Here is a 12,848-nt window from a genome sequence, read left to right as displayed (position 1 = left end):
TTTAAAAAAAATATAAGCTAATACTATGTATACTTTGAATCTCTTCTAAAAAAAGTATAATTATGATTGCTTTTAATTGTCCTCGTGCATATGCATAGGGCTACACACTAGTCTCTCTCTCTCTCTCTCTCTCTCTCTCTCTATATATATATATATATATTAATAAGTAAAACTGAGAAAAAATCCAATTAGATTTCAAATTGGATTCTAATTGTAATCTAATTTTGCGTCATATGTCCTATTTATATATATATATATATATATATATATATATATATATATTTTTTTTTTTTTAATTTCTAGGTGAGTTAATGTTGTGAGCTGTACTTCTCATGCCCTGTGAGCTATACTTTTCCTTTTTTTCTTCCTAATACGTGGGAAGACCAAGAGTGTATCCATTAGGAGTTGTAGTTTGTTTAGACAATGAGAAAGCAGTCACTAGTTTGTTACTATGGAATCTGACGTGCTGGAATGTATATAGAACATGAAGCTCACTACAGAGGAAGACGAGGTTATGTCAATCCCATCAGTGAGGAGGGATAAAATTTTGGAGGAATTCTCCCTAAGCCTCATAGGGAGATTTCTCACATCGAAGCAAATAAATTTACGTGCTGCAAAAAACTTGCTGCAGAATATGTGGAAGCTAAGTGACGATATGAAGATAATTGAAATGGGAGAAGGGCTTTTACTTTTCAAATTCTCGATGGAAAGCCAACTACAGTGGGTTTGGAACAACAGACCTTGGTGTTTTGATAACCATCTCTTGGCTTTGCGAAGATGGGAAAAAGGGATGTCCGTTAAGTCCGTAACGTTCTTGAAATAGCCATTTTAGATTCAAGTGTGGGGTCTGCCGTTTGATCTCATTAATGAAGAGGCTGGAAGTGATATTGGTAGGAGTATAGGCGAGTTGGTGGAAGTCAACTGCAAAGCCTTCAGCTCGGATCAATCCAAGTTTTTGTGGTTACGAATGGAGGTCCCACTTGATAATCCACTCCGGCAGGGAGGTCCAATGATTAGCCTAGAAGGAGTGACATTGCGAGTGGCTTTCAGGTATGAAAGGTTGGTGGGATGGTGTTTCAACTGTGGTCAGATAGGCCATGACCATAAGGAGTGCCCGTCACCGGTGAGCGTCGAAGATGGAAACCGACCCTATGGAGAATGGCTTAAGGCAGGGATAAGGGGGAGATCAGTGGAAGCTGAAAGGGCTCAAAACCATCCAAACCGAAGCCAGCAAACTCCACGAGAAAAACCATGAAACACCACTAGGCCTTCACTGCTTGAAAACGAGAAACCAAAGGAAACTGATACCGATATGCCAATAGAACCTGAAACTGATATTTCGTCGAAAACCAAAGAAGTAAATGCCAACCCAATCTCTTCGCAACCTCAATCACGACATTCAATGCCCCAATCAAGTCCCATGAATGCCATGCACGTTTCTACCACGTCACCACAGCTGGACACAAGTAACGCATCAGTTACAATCTCACCAAAATCAAATTCCATCAATACCAAGCCACGTCCCATGACATCCATGCATAATTCCACCACTTCACCACAACTGGCCACTACTAATACACCAGTTACAATTCCACCGACATCAAAATCCATCAATACCCATAACGCCACATTAACACAGCCACAATTGGATAGCCAAAACCTTCCAAGTTTGGTCTAGCAAGCTTTAACCCATGATGAGTCCATAAAAATTACTAAGGTTGTCTATCTTAGTGGACAACCTTGCATCATTAGTAGGCCAAAAGATGTAACCACTCAAGCACATTCAACACATTAATGACGACTGTTACTCATCGGCCTTAAACGCCCATCAATACGATAACGGTTACATATGGGTAATAATCACCTCCAATTATGTACAACAACTATCTAAATCACCTATAAAAGGGATAGTTCATCTCACTTGTGAAGGTACGTCACAAACTATTACAAAACATTATCTGCATACGAAAGATATGGGTTGATACTAACTTGAGCATCGGAGGCTCCCCCACCAAGCACAACCTGGTGGTCTCTTCTATTAGTCCCTCCTTTATTTTGCAGGTCCTACAAGGTCGTCAAGAGCTCTAGATTGGACAAGTGACCCAACTGATGATTTTGGCATCATCAGTTTGGCGCCGTCTGTGAGAAAAAGATTAGCCATTAACCTCTTCCTATGACAAAGGGTTACTCAGTTCAATCCAAAGTTATAAAATACTGAATTACTATGCTCATCCAAGGTAGCAACAAAAAATGCATAACTGTGAATCAGATAGACGTTGTGGAGTTGAGTTTCGATGAAGATGTCATGGTCAAAAGTCTCAAAGTGGGCATACAATAATGAGGGAAGAGCGAAGAGGCTACCTCTTGCCGAGGAGCAAGGCCATGAACGAAGCAAATGGAGGAAACAATATTGGAAAGTAAGTACCCAAATCTTCTATTTACTTCTTGATTATCTTAAGTGGCTCCATAATGCATATATTGGCATGTTTGGACCGTAATGGATCCTTTATCCATCTGTTATCCATGATTCACACCCCTCATTAATTCACTCAAACAATATTGCTTTGCTAAACTCAAATATAAGGCTATTCATAAACTAAATAGTGAAGCATATATTTATTTAGAAAAGTGGAGGATGTTTGGTGATATCTCATGTATGAGAGATGTGCTTGTTCCAAAAGGGATGTAAATATTTGTACAACTGTGAGGCTTTAATAGTTACAGCCTACATAGATATAATATATATGGTAAATAAAATGGATTTGTCAAATGGGAGACTAACCGTTTCCTCTATAATATTCATATTGGAGCCAAATTTTATGGCCTTGATATCCTATTTATGGCCATAAAAAATGTCTTATTACATTTCCTAATATACTCATAGCATAACATCCTAGTTGATAGGCACGCATTATGACTTTTCATACCACCACTTTTCTTTCCAAGTGCATCTTGCTAAGATAAGAAAAAAAAAGGGAGATATTTCTTCGGTTTCAAACTAAGATTCCTCAAATATCTTCTTTACATGGTGAATAAGTTTCTGTGATGCCTATATGCTCATGCACCATATGATATAATGCTCATGTTATGTTTATTGGTCGAGGTTATGAATTTATGATATTCCAACATTTAAACATTGCTGTTAAGAATTGTTCAAGGTAAAAACTCCCAACCTTTGTTTTCCTGCCAAATTTAAAGATATTAATTTTGGGTATTAAAGAAAAACGAAACCAAAATTTATCTCATAATTTTGGACATTAAAGAGGTGGAGTCAAATTTTACTGCCTTTCCAAATTTATAAGCCCTAAGTTTAGGCATTAAAACCAGAAGTTATTTGGTTGCATTTTTAGAATTTATGAAATTAAATCTAAGGTTTTCAAAGAAAATTTTGCCTAAAGAAAGGTAGTGAATTTCCTAATGGGTGTTAAGGATCCTCCTATGAATGCTCCTTTGGGCCTTTAGTTAAATGTGTTGAATGTTATTTTCTGGTCAAAAGATCTGATTATCCATATCACATAAAAAAAGGAATGCAAGTTTGCGATTGACAAAATCGTAAATTTTATGCCAATCTATATAAAGATATTTAGAATCAATATCTTGAAATGTTCTACCATAGAACGAACAAAGTTTATTGTTCAAAATTTTCCATGTATATATACATTTTGCTTTGACTTTGAAAATAGAGCACGAAAATTGTTCCATTTATACACAAATCTCATCACATGGTTTCATGAAAACTTTAGTGGTATCTATATGTCTGTGCATCATACTTTCATAAATTGTGCCAAAATTTTAATGCTCAGTACGAAATAAATTGCATTTTATTTATGCACATACATATTTGTGTTATGTAAACACACTAAGGGATACTATGCTAAAGACTATGTCATAGACGCATCAACATATACCGTCCCTAAGCCACAACAAATTTTATTCATTTGTTGATAATAATTTTTGTGAATTTCTTACTTGACAATGCTGCTCCAAGTCTAACACTTTGCATAGTGAAAGTAATAGACTATTTACCGTACCTATATTCTTAAGTTCATAAGCTTTAGAATGATAACTTGTCAAAAAGAAACAGCCAAGAAAGAGATCAAAAGCTCTTAAGTGGAAAAGGGGAATACAACCAAAGATTGTGAAAATTCCTTTGACATCGCAAATGGCGAATCAAGCCCTAGTAACTTTGAAGCCAATATCAACCCAACAAAGAAGAGCTCATTGAAAGGGAATCAACCTTAAAAGGATACCAAAAGTCCCACACACACATCCAAGTCACTTGTCATGTGCGCAAAGTGGTTCTAAGCCAAGCATGCATGTTTTAACATCCTTGCAAAGGTGGGCTCAAATATTCAATTTTCAAAAAAGTCTCCAAGGCGACAGGTAATTAAATCTTACTCACTGTCTCTCTTGTTAACTTAATCTCCAAAACTTGATTGTGATGTGTGTAACGTATATATCTTAAATTTAAGGCATTGCATAAGTTACTAACTAAATGCGATAAAAAATAAAAAATAAAATCCAAGGAAATCTTATACTTTCCTTTAGTCTAGCTCTATAATTACTAAGATTGTGAGGTCAAATTGCATTTATAAATACAAGTTTTTGGCATAAAAACAAATATCATTACGGTTTTGCCACATTAAAAGACCATTTATTGTCTACAAAAATTTAAGAAAAATAAAGAATAAAAAGAAGAAAACGGTTGAAGAAAGCCAGCTACCGGGTATATAATTTTAATTGTATACTCATCATTGCATTAGGCAACGTAATTTCTGGAAAGTATACCAGAAAGTTGCTTAATAAAGAATGGTACCAATTAAGGAAGTCAACTTTGAAGATGGTAGAAAATACAAAGCAAATCAAATTCTTTTGATATATTTACCATGACTGTTGTTGCGGAGAAGAATTATGTGTATCTCATATGGAATCAAATCAAAATTTATGTCTCATAAATGTTGGGAATAGGCCTTTTTTTTACTTTCAATCTTAAATGATTTTAAGATAGCCCCTCTTATTATTCCATCAAAAGCCTAGAAACTTCAAAGGAAAGTTTCAAGAAAAATCAGCAATTTGCCTAAAAGTAAGAGAAGCTGATTTTTGACTTTCCAAAGTTTAAAGATCCCAATTTTGGGTACTTAAAAGCATGAAACCGGATATTTTTGAGCTTGAAGTTCTTAATTGCTCGTTTAAAAGGGAGCACGACATGCCTAAGTTCTAGATTTAGCATATGCACAAGCACAACTAATTAATTACGTGTGCAAAACATTGTTTTCTTTTGATCAATATCATATGTTATAGTTCGTCCAAAAAAAAAAAAAAAAAGACTCATATGTTATACACTAATGTATGCAAGTAGTGGAAGAAATATTTTTCAGTGGCTCTCTTTTTAGGAGAAATCCTATGAGCATATGATTGATATGAACTCACAAATAATAATCATGACCCACTATTCCAAACATTTCTAAATGATATTGGCTGCTTTAATTTTGAGAAGGAATTCCAAAATATATTTGTGTTATGTAAACACTTTAAGGGACATTATGTTATATCAACATATATCGCCCTTAAATTAGAGAAAATTTTATACATTTGTGGTTAATATTATTTGTGAATTTCTTCATTGGTATCGTTGATCCTAGTCTAACACTTTGCACAAAAAGAGTACATGTAGTACATTAACTGGACTAGAGCAACTATACTATCTCGATTGTACATATACTATCAAATTCACAGGATTGAAAACGAAAACTCATCAAGAAGAGCCTGCTAAAAAGAAGGTCAAAGGTATGTGACATGATAGCATCATACCACCACATCTCTATATAATTGTTGAAACTACTATAAGGTAATTTTATACCAAGGCCAAAAGTCATGGAAAGGCCTAGACTCTTTCCATAGCATCACGAATATTTCTTTCACAATGGCACTGCTATATGTCTATAATTGTTGGCACTGCTATATGTCTATTACATAATGGCTCACACAATGGTATGTAAGAGACGTGATATTAAAATATTAGCTTGAATATTTATTGAATATGAAAGTATGATGACAAATCACATGTCAAGCATAAGTACTCTCTTTAAATTGTAGTATATGTGCAACCAATTAGGCATATAATAATAGAAGCACCTGGCATAACCTTTGTCCCTAAAGGAAGGAGATATAACCTTGAACGAACAAAGTGCCCTAGTCCTTGCACCTTCAAAAGAATGAAGCAAAAGAGATCTAAGCCTTAAACATGAAATATCATGTTAAGCTTAAAAAAAGAGATCTTAAAGGCAGGAGAACTTGTTAAGAAGAATACAACAATGAAAAGATCAAAGTACATACAAAATTGTATCGTAGTTTAAGGTCTCTTGTTAAGGTAACTCATTTATTCCTTTCTTTTTAATTAGCCATGCCAAATATTATCTTATTAGAATTAACTGCAAATCAAGCTTGCATGATTATCTACAATTATGTACATATAAATTATGTTGAAAATATTGCTATAAAATTATTACAATTATCATAGCTAATATGACTATATGTTCCATCGTCATTCTATTAAGTCTCCTAGACTTAAAACATTAGATGATCATATTCACAATATGGTCATGAGTTTAAGTCTCAATAAATTCTTGTCTTCGTCAACTCACCAAATTTTTTTTAAATTGCTTTGAAAATTATATACGGTGCAAGCACCTAACAAAGCTTGGTTTAAAATAAGCATATAGTCAAATAGCTTCAATTTTTATATATCATAGAATACTTCTCTATGATTCATATGGAATGCACTTCGTCAACTGACATCCATAATTGTATAGCAAGTAATTGCATATTTGTACATTGTCATTCTTAACAGCTAGTATTAGTGAAGTGACTTAAGCATACAATTAAAGAAGAAGGAAGAGGAAATTGCTATTACAATCAGCAATGACCATAATCATCAAAGCATGAAAAAAAAAAGAAAGGGGTTCCAATCATGATAGACCGCTCCTATAGTCGTCAACAAACGAGAATTGCCCTTTTCATGTTTGAATGTGGGCAACAACGTGGCCCAGTTTTTACACCTTCAAAAAAGTTGAAGCAAAAAAAATCTAGGCCTTAGACTCGAAGTATCATGTTGAGCTCAAAGAATCTTGAAAAGAGAAGAGCTCGTGATCATCTTAAAAATATAAGAGCTTGTCAAGAAGATCCTAGCAGTAAAAAGATCAAGGTATGTGACAAAATTGATATTGTCATTTAAGGTAACACATTTATTTGTCTCTTTTATATTCGCCTATAAAAATTTACACCTAGTAAGTTTTCATGCAAAAATGTATGCATTACTAGACAGATCACAAAAGAGGTAAAACTCTAGTATTACAAGGAAATAAGAAAAAGGTCCACCTAGGCTATTGGTAACTTATTATTTATATATGAATTGTTCTAAAATTCTTGTTTAACCAAGCCTTGGCAAGTGCATGTGCTACTTAATGCAGATATCAACATGGCCTCAAGAAGGTCCAAAATGACATAGCAATAAGGAATTTTTCTAGCAACAAGTGACAAGATTCCTTAAATGGATGTAAGTCACCAAAAATGGCTAAGTGATAAGATTTTGCCAAGACGGATGTAAATCACTGACGAGGCCTAAGTGACAAGATTCCTTAAATGGATGTAAGTCACCAAAAAAATGGCTAAGTGATAAGATTCCGCCAAGACGGATGTAAATCACTGACGAGGCCTAAGTGACAAGATTCCTTAAATGGATGTGAGTCACCAAAAAAAATGGCTAAGTGATAAGATTCCGCCAAGACGGATGTAAATCACTGAAGAAGCCGAAGTGACAAGATTCCTTAAATGGATGTAAGTCACCAAAAAATGGCTAAGTGATAAGATTCCGCCAAGACGGATGTAAATCACTAACGAAGCCTAAGTGACGAGATTCCTTAAATGGATGTAAGTCACCAAAAAAAAAAAAAAAGCTAAGTGATAAGATTCTACCAAGACGAATGTAAATCACTGATAAAGCCTAAATGACGAAGCTCCGTAACTGAATGTAAGTCACCCAAAAGTGGCTAAGTGACTAAGTACCCTTAGACAAGTGTAAGCAGACAAGGATTCTCACACAAACGAAAGTCGCACGCAAATCAATAATATCAAACATGACAACTAGAAAATGAATAAAAAATGGTCGTCTAAAGAAATCACCTCGCTCTTTAGTAGTGATAAAAAATGGTCGTCCAAGGAAATTACCTTACTTTTCAACAAGTGATAAAAAATGATTTTCCAAAGAAATTAGCTCACTTTCAAGATCAAGCTATGTTTACTCGAACGTCCAAAACGACCTTCAAAAGGTAGATACTAAAAAGTCGTTACAAAAATACTACCATTCTGAATCTAAACAAGTCAAGAATTCCCAAAGCCTGACTAGCATAAAGCAAAATAAGACTTGGGAATGGGGGGCAATTGATGAGTCCATAAAAATTACTAAGGTCGTCTATCTTAATGGACAACCTTGCATCATTAGTAGGCCAAAAGATGTAACCACTCAAGCACATTCAACACATTAATGGCGACTGTTACTCATCGGCCTTAAACGCCCATCAATACGATAACGGTTACATATGGGTAATAATCACCTCCAATTATGTACAACAACTATCTAAATCACCTATAAAAGGGATAGTCCATCTCACTTGTGAAGGTACGTCACAAACTATTACAAAACATTATCTACATACGAAAGATATGGGTTGATACTAACTTGAGCATCGGAGGCTCCCCCACCAGGCACAACCTGGTGGTCTCTTCTATTAGTCCCTCCTTTATTTTTCAAGTCCTACAAGGTCGTCAAGAGCTCTAGATTGGACAAGTGACCCAACTGATGATTTTGGCATCATTAACCCACACATTTAACACCACCGAGAGTCAAGCCAACAATTTATTTCCTATCCCAATTAGTTACGGTGCAAAACAAATTGCTCCTCAAACCCTAGCCACACCAACCCCACATGACCCACTTAAAGAACCAATAAGAAAACACATGCGAAAAAAACCCACACGATCCCCAGCCAAAACACAACCCGAGCCCTCACAAACTTCTTCTGAAAGTAGGCACAAAGAGACAGAATGATAACAGTAACCATGGGAAGGATGATGCACAGCGGTTCAAGGTCGAGGAAAGCAAACCACAAACAGGATTATCAACGGCAGAGGCTGATGTTCAGCCCCGCCGATCACAATGATCATCCGAAGTTGGATCTGTCGGGGGCTTGGGAACCACTGTGCAGTTGAAGTCCTCTCTGAACTGGTGAGGAAAAAAGCTCCCATAATTTTGTTCCTCATGGAAACAAAATTGACTGATAGAGAGATGAAGCCAATAAAGATGGAACTGGGATTTTATGGTTTGTTATCTGTGTCATGCAATGACTATAGGGGTGGATTGGCTCTACTTTGGAAGGAGGAGGTGACTGTGGACACACAAACATACTCACCAAACCACATTGATGTGAACGTCCACACACAGACTTCACCTAATTGGAGACTGATAGGAACATATGGCCATTCAGTGGAGGAACGCAAAATTGAAACATGGAGACTGATGAGACACCAACATGCCCGAGCATCTCTACCTTGGGTATGCTTAGGTGATTTCAATGAAGTATTGGCCTCAGACGAAAAAAATGGAGGTAATAGGAGACCGATGGCTCCAATGATTGAGTTTCGAAACACTCTCCTCCATTGTGGGTTGGTTGATATAGGATTCAGTGGATACCGTTTTACATGGAGGAATGGTTGGCCGAGGGCAGCCTTTGTTGAACGAAAGATTAGATAAGGTAGTGGCAACAACGGATTGGTGTGAAATCTTCCCTAGAGCAAAAGTAAGTCACCTTTCTGTATCCTATTCTGATCATGATCCTATAATGTTAGACATGACACCACCCACTCAACCCCAGAGATGACAACACAAAATCCAGCGGTTTGAAGAGAAGTGGGTGGCGCACACCGATTGTGAAAGGATAATCTAGGAGTCATGGAACCAGATACAACCTCATGGTAGCCCTATGTTTTGTCTTTTTGAGAAAATAAAAAAAATGTAGAATGGACCTCATAGCTTGGAGCCGCATTGCATTTGGAAATACTAGAACTCGCCTTGAAGCAAAACAAGGAGAGCTTACCACACTGATGGAGGAAGGATATGGGCAGAATGTGGAGAGGATATATATATATATATATATATATATATATATATATATGTGTGTGTGTGTGTGTGTGTGTGTGTGTGTGTGTGTGTGAAGAAGGAGATAAATGGGCTCTTGCACCATGAGGAGGTATTTTGGAGACAAAGGTCGAGATCCATATGGCTACCGGCGGGAAATAAAAATACAAAATTGTAGGGCTATATGATAAGGAAGGAGAGTGGTACATTAATGAGGATAAAATTGCCAACATAGCAAAAGAGTTCTACAAACAGCTGTTCACATCATCCACCTCACTAGATATGGAGATTGTAATTGATTCTGTGGATAGGGTGGTGACATAGGGTATGGCACACTTGTTGACCCGCCCCTACACGAAAGAAGAGGTGAAAACTGCCCTTTTCCAAATGCACCCATCGAAATCACCAGGACTTGATGGTATGTCGCCTTTCTTTTTTCAAAACTTCTGGCATATTGTTGGACGTGATGTTGCTATTGCTATATTATCTGTGTTACACTCAGGAAGATACCTTAGAAAAATGAATTACACACGTATTGTTCTTATCCAAAAAAAAAAAACGATCCAGAATATATCACAAATTTCCGACCAATTAGTTTGGAAAATGTTGTATCATGAATTGTTTCCAAGGTTCTTGCCAACCAGTTAAAGCCCATATTACCCAATATTATTTCTGACTCACAAAGTGCTTTTGTGCTTGATAGAAGTATAACAGATAATACTACAATGGCTTTTGAAATGATCAATCGTATGAGAAACCAGAGAAAGGGAAAAAAGGGCCACATGGCGGTGAAACTTGACATCAGCAAAGCATACGATAGGGTGGAGTGGGAATTCCTCCAAAGGATAATGCTAAAAATTGGCCTACCAGAGCAATTGGTCAACCTAGCCATGGAAACTGTGTGCACCGCATCCTATTCAATTCTAATCAATGGAGAAGCTAGAGGTTTCATCACACCATCCCGTGGAATCAAGCAAGGGGACCCTTTGTCTCCATACCTATTCCTACTATGTGCCGAGGGTCTCTCCTCTCTCATCCATAGAGCCATGGAAAATCAGCTTCTGAAAGGAATGTTGTCGTGTAATGGTGGGGTCAGGCTATCACAACTACTATTTGCGGATGATAGCTTACTATTTTGTGAGGCAACAATTGCTGAATGCTGAAACCTACTTGATATCTTGGAGTCATATGAGAGAGCACTGGGTCAAGCCATCAAGAGAAAAAAAAAACCACCATCTTTTCAGCCCAAACACAAGACCACAAGTGAAGTTAGAAATCCAAAACATGCTAAGAGCACAAATCATGACCAATTGTGAGAGGTACCTCAGAGTACCAATGGTGGGGGGCAAATCCAAGGTGAGCACTTTTAGGGAGGTACAGGAGCGGGTAACAAAAAGAGTAATGGGATGGAAAGAAAAAAATATTTCAAAGGCGGGGAGAGAGGTATTAATCAAGACGGTGGCACAAGCAATCCCAACTTACTCCATGAGCATGTTCAAAATCCCAAATAAAATATGCGATGATATTAATTTAGCATTAGCAAAATATTGGTGGGGCCAAACATGAAGCGAGAAGAAAATCCATTGGATTAAATGGAGTAAATTGTGCAATCCGAAGGATAGATGGGGAATGTGTTTTAGAGACATTCATGCATTCAACCTTGCCATGCTCGCAAAACAAGCTTGGCGGCTAATCCAAGGAAGTCATTCTCTATTTTTCAGGGTATATAAAGCACGCTACTTCTTGCTCATTTATGGAGGCAGAAATGGGGAACAACCCATCATTTGTGTGGAGGAGTCTGCTTGAGTCTAGAGACCTTATATGAGCAGCCACGATGTGGAAAGTGGGAGATGGGAAGGGCATCAAGATTGAGGATCATAGGTGGCTCCCACATCCCCCATAACTCAAACTAGAGGCAGACAAAAGTATGAGGGTATGTGACCTCTTCAACTCGGATACAAGGCAATGGCACCAACAGCTTCTAAGTCATACGTTCATGCCTCACACGGTGGTAGAGATTCAACTCATTAAGCTGGATGCAACAGCTGACCAAGATAAGCTAATATGGAAAGAAAACAAGAATGGCGTATTCTCGGTGAGATCGACCTATCGAGTTGTGATCCGCATGAGGCAAATGGAACATGTGGAGCATTCTTTGGCACAGTGTGATAAGAGCTTGTGGAATCGTATTTGGTAGCTACAGGTACCCCCATGATTAAAATGTTTGTCTGGCGGGCGTGCTCTGACATTCTCCCTACTCGCATGAATCTATGTCGAAAGAAGATCCGGACCCGGCATGTGCAATTTGCCAACAACATGATGAGACGGTGGCTTATGCTCTTTGGGCATGCCCCATGGCCAGAAATGTTTGGGCGTTGGTAGAAGGGAAGTTGCAGAAGCGAAGCTCATATACAGAGGATTTCTACAGTCTCATGCATGAACTAATGCCCATGTTGACGAAGAATGAGATGGAAGTGTGGGCTATTGTTTCATGGGCTATATGGAACGCACGTAACAGGTACATCTTTGACAGTAAACAAACCCACCCCGACGACATTCTTAGAGGGGAAATGACAATGCTACAAGACTACCAAAGGCTTTGTCAATGAATATATTATGTACATTAGTGGTGGTAGTTTATTTTGTTTGTATGCAT

The 12,848-nt window shown here is 37.3% G+C and overlaps 3 protein-coding genes across 3 annotated transcripts; all 3 read left to right on the top strand.

The window, feature by feature from the left end:
- The first annotated feature begins 484 nt into the window (after positions 1 to 484).
- Positions 485 to 1,255, top strand: LOC142620777 (uncharacterized). The gene is made up of 2 exons (XM_075794087.1): positions 485 to 724; positions 833 to 1,255. Exons 1-2 carry the CDS (start codon positions 485 to 487, stop codon positions 1,253 to 1,255), a joined length of 663 nt encoding a protein of 220 aa, XP_075650202.1.
- Positions 1,256 to 9,214: 7,959 nt separating this feature from the next.
- LOC142620776 (uncharacterized) lies at positions 9,215 to 9,808 on the top strand. The gene has a single exon (XM_075794086.1). The coding sequence runs from the start codon at positions 9,215 to 9,217 to the stop codon at positions 9,806 to 9,808; it is 594 nt and encodes a 197-aa protein (XP_075650201.1).
- Positions 9,809 to 10,917: 1,109 nt separating this feature from the next.
- Positions 10,918 to 11,355, top strand: LOC142620775 (putative mitochondrial protein AtMg01250). The gene has a single exon (XM_075794085.1). It carries the CDS (start codon positions 10,918 to 10,920, stop codon positions 11,353 to 11,355), a length of 438 nt encoding a protein of 145 aa, XP_075650200.1.
- The last annotated feature ends 1,493 nt before the right edge of the window (positions 11,356 to 12,848 follow it).

Source organism: Castanea sativa, chromosome 12 (assembly GCF_040712315.1).
Source record: "Castanea sativa cultivar Marrone di Chiusa Pesio chromosome 12, ASM4071231v1".
Taxonomy (NCBI): Eukaryota; Viridiplantae; Streptophyta; class Magnoliopsida; order Fagales; family Fagaceae; genus Castanea; species Castanea sativa.
Note: the sequence above shows the minus strand (reverse complement) of the source record. Positions and strands in the feature narration are given on the sequence as shown.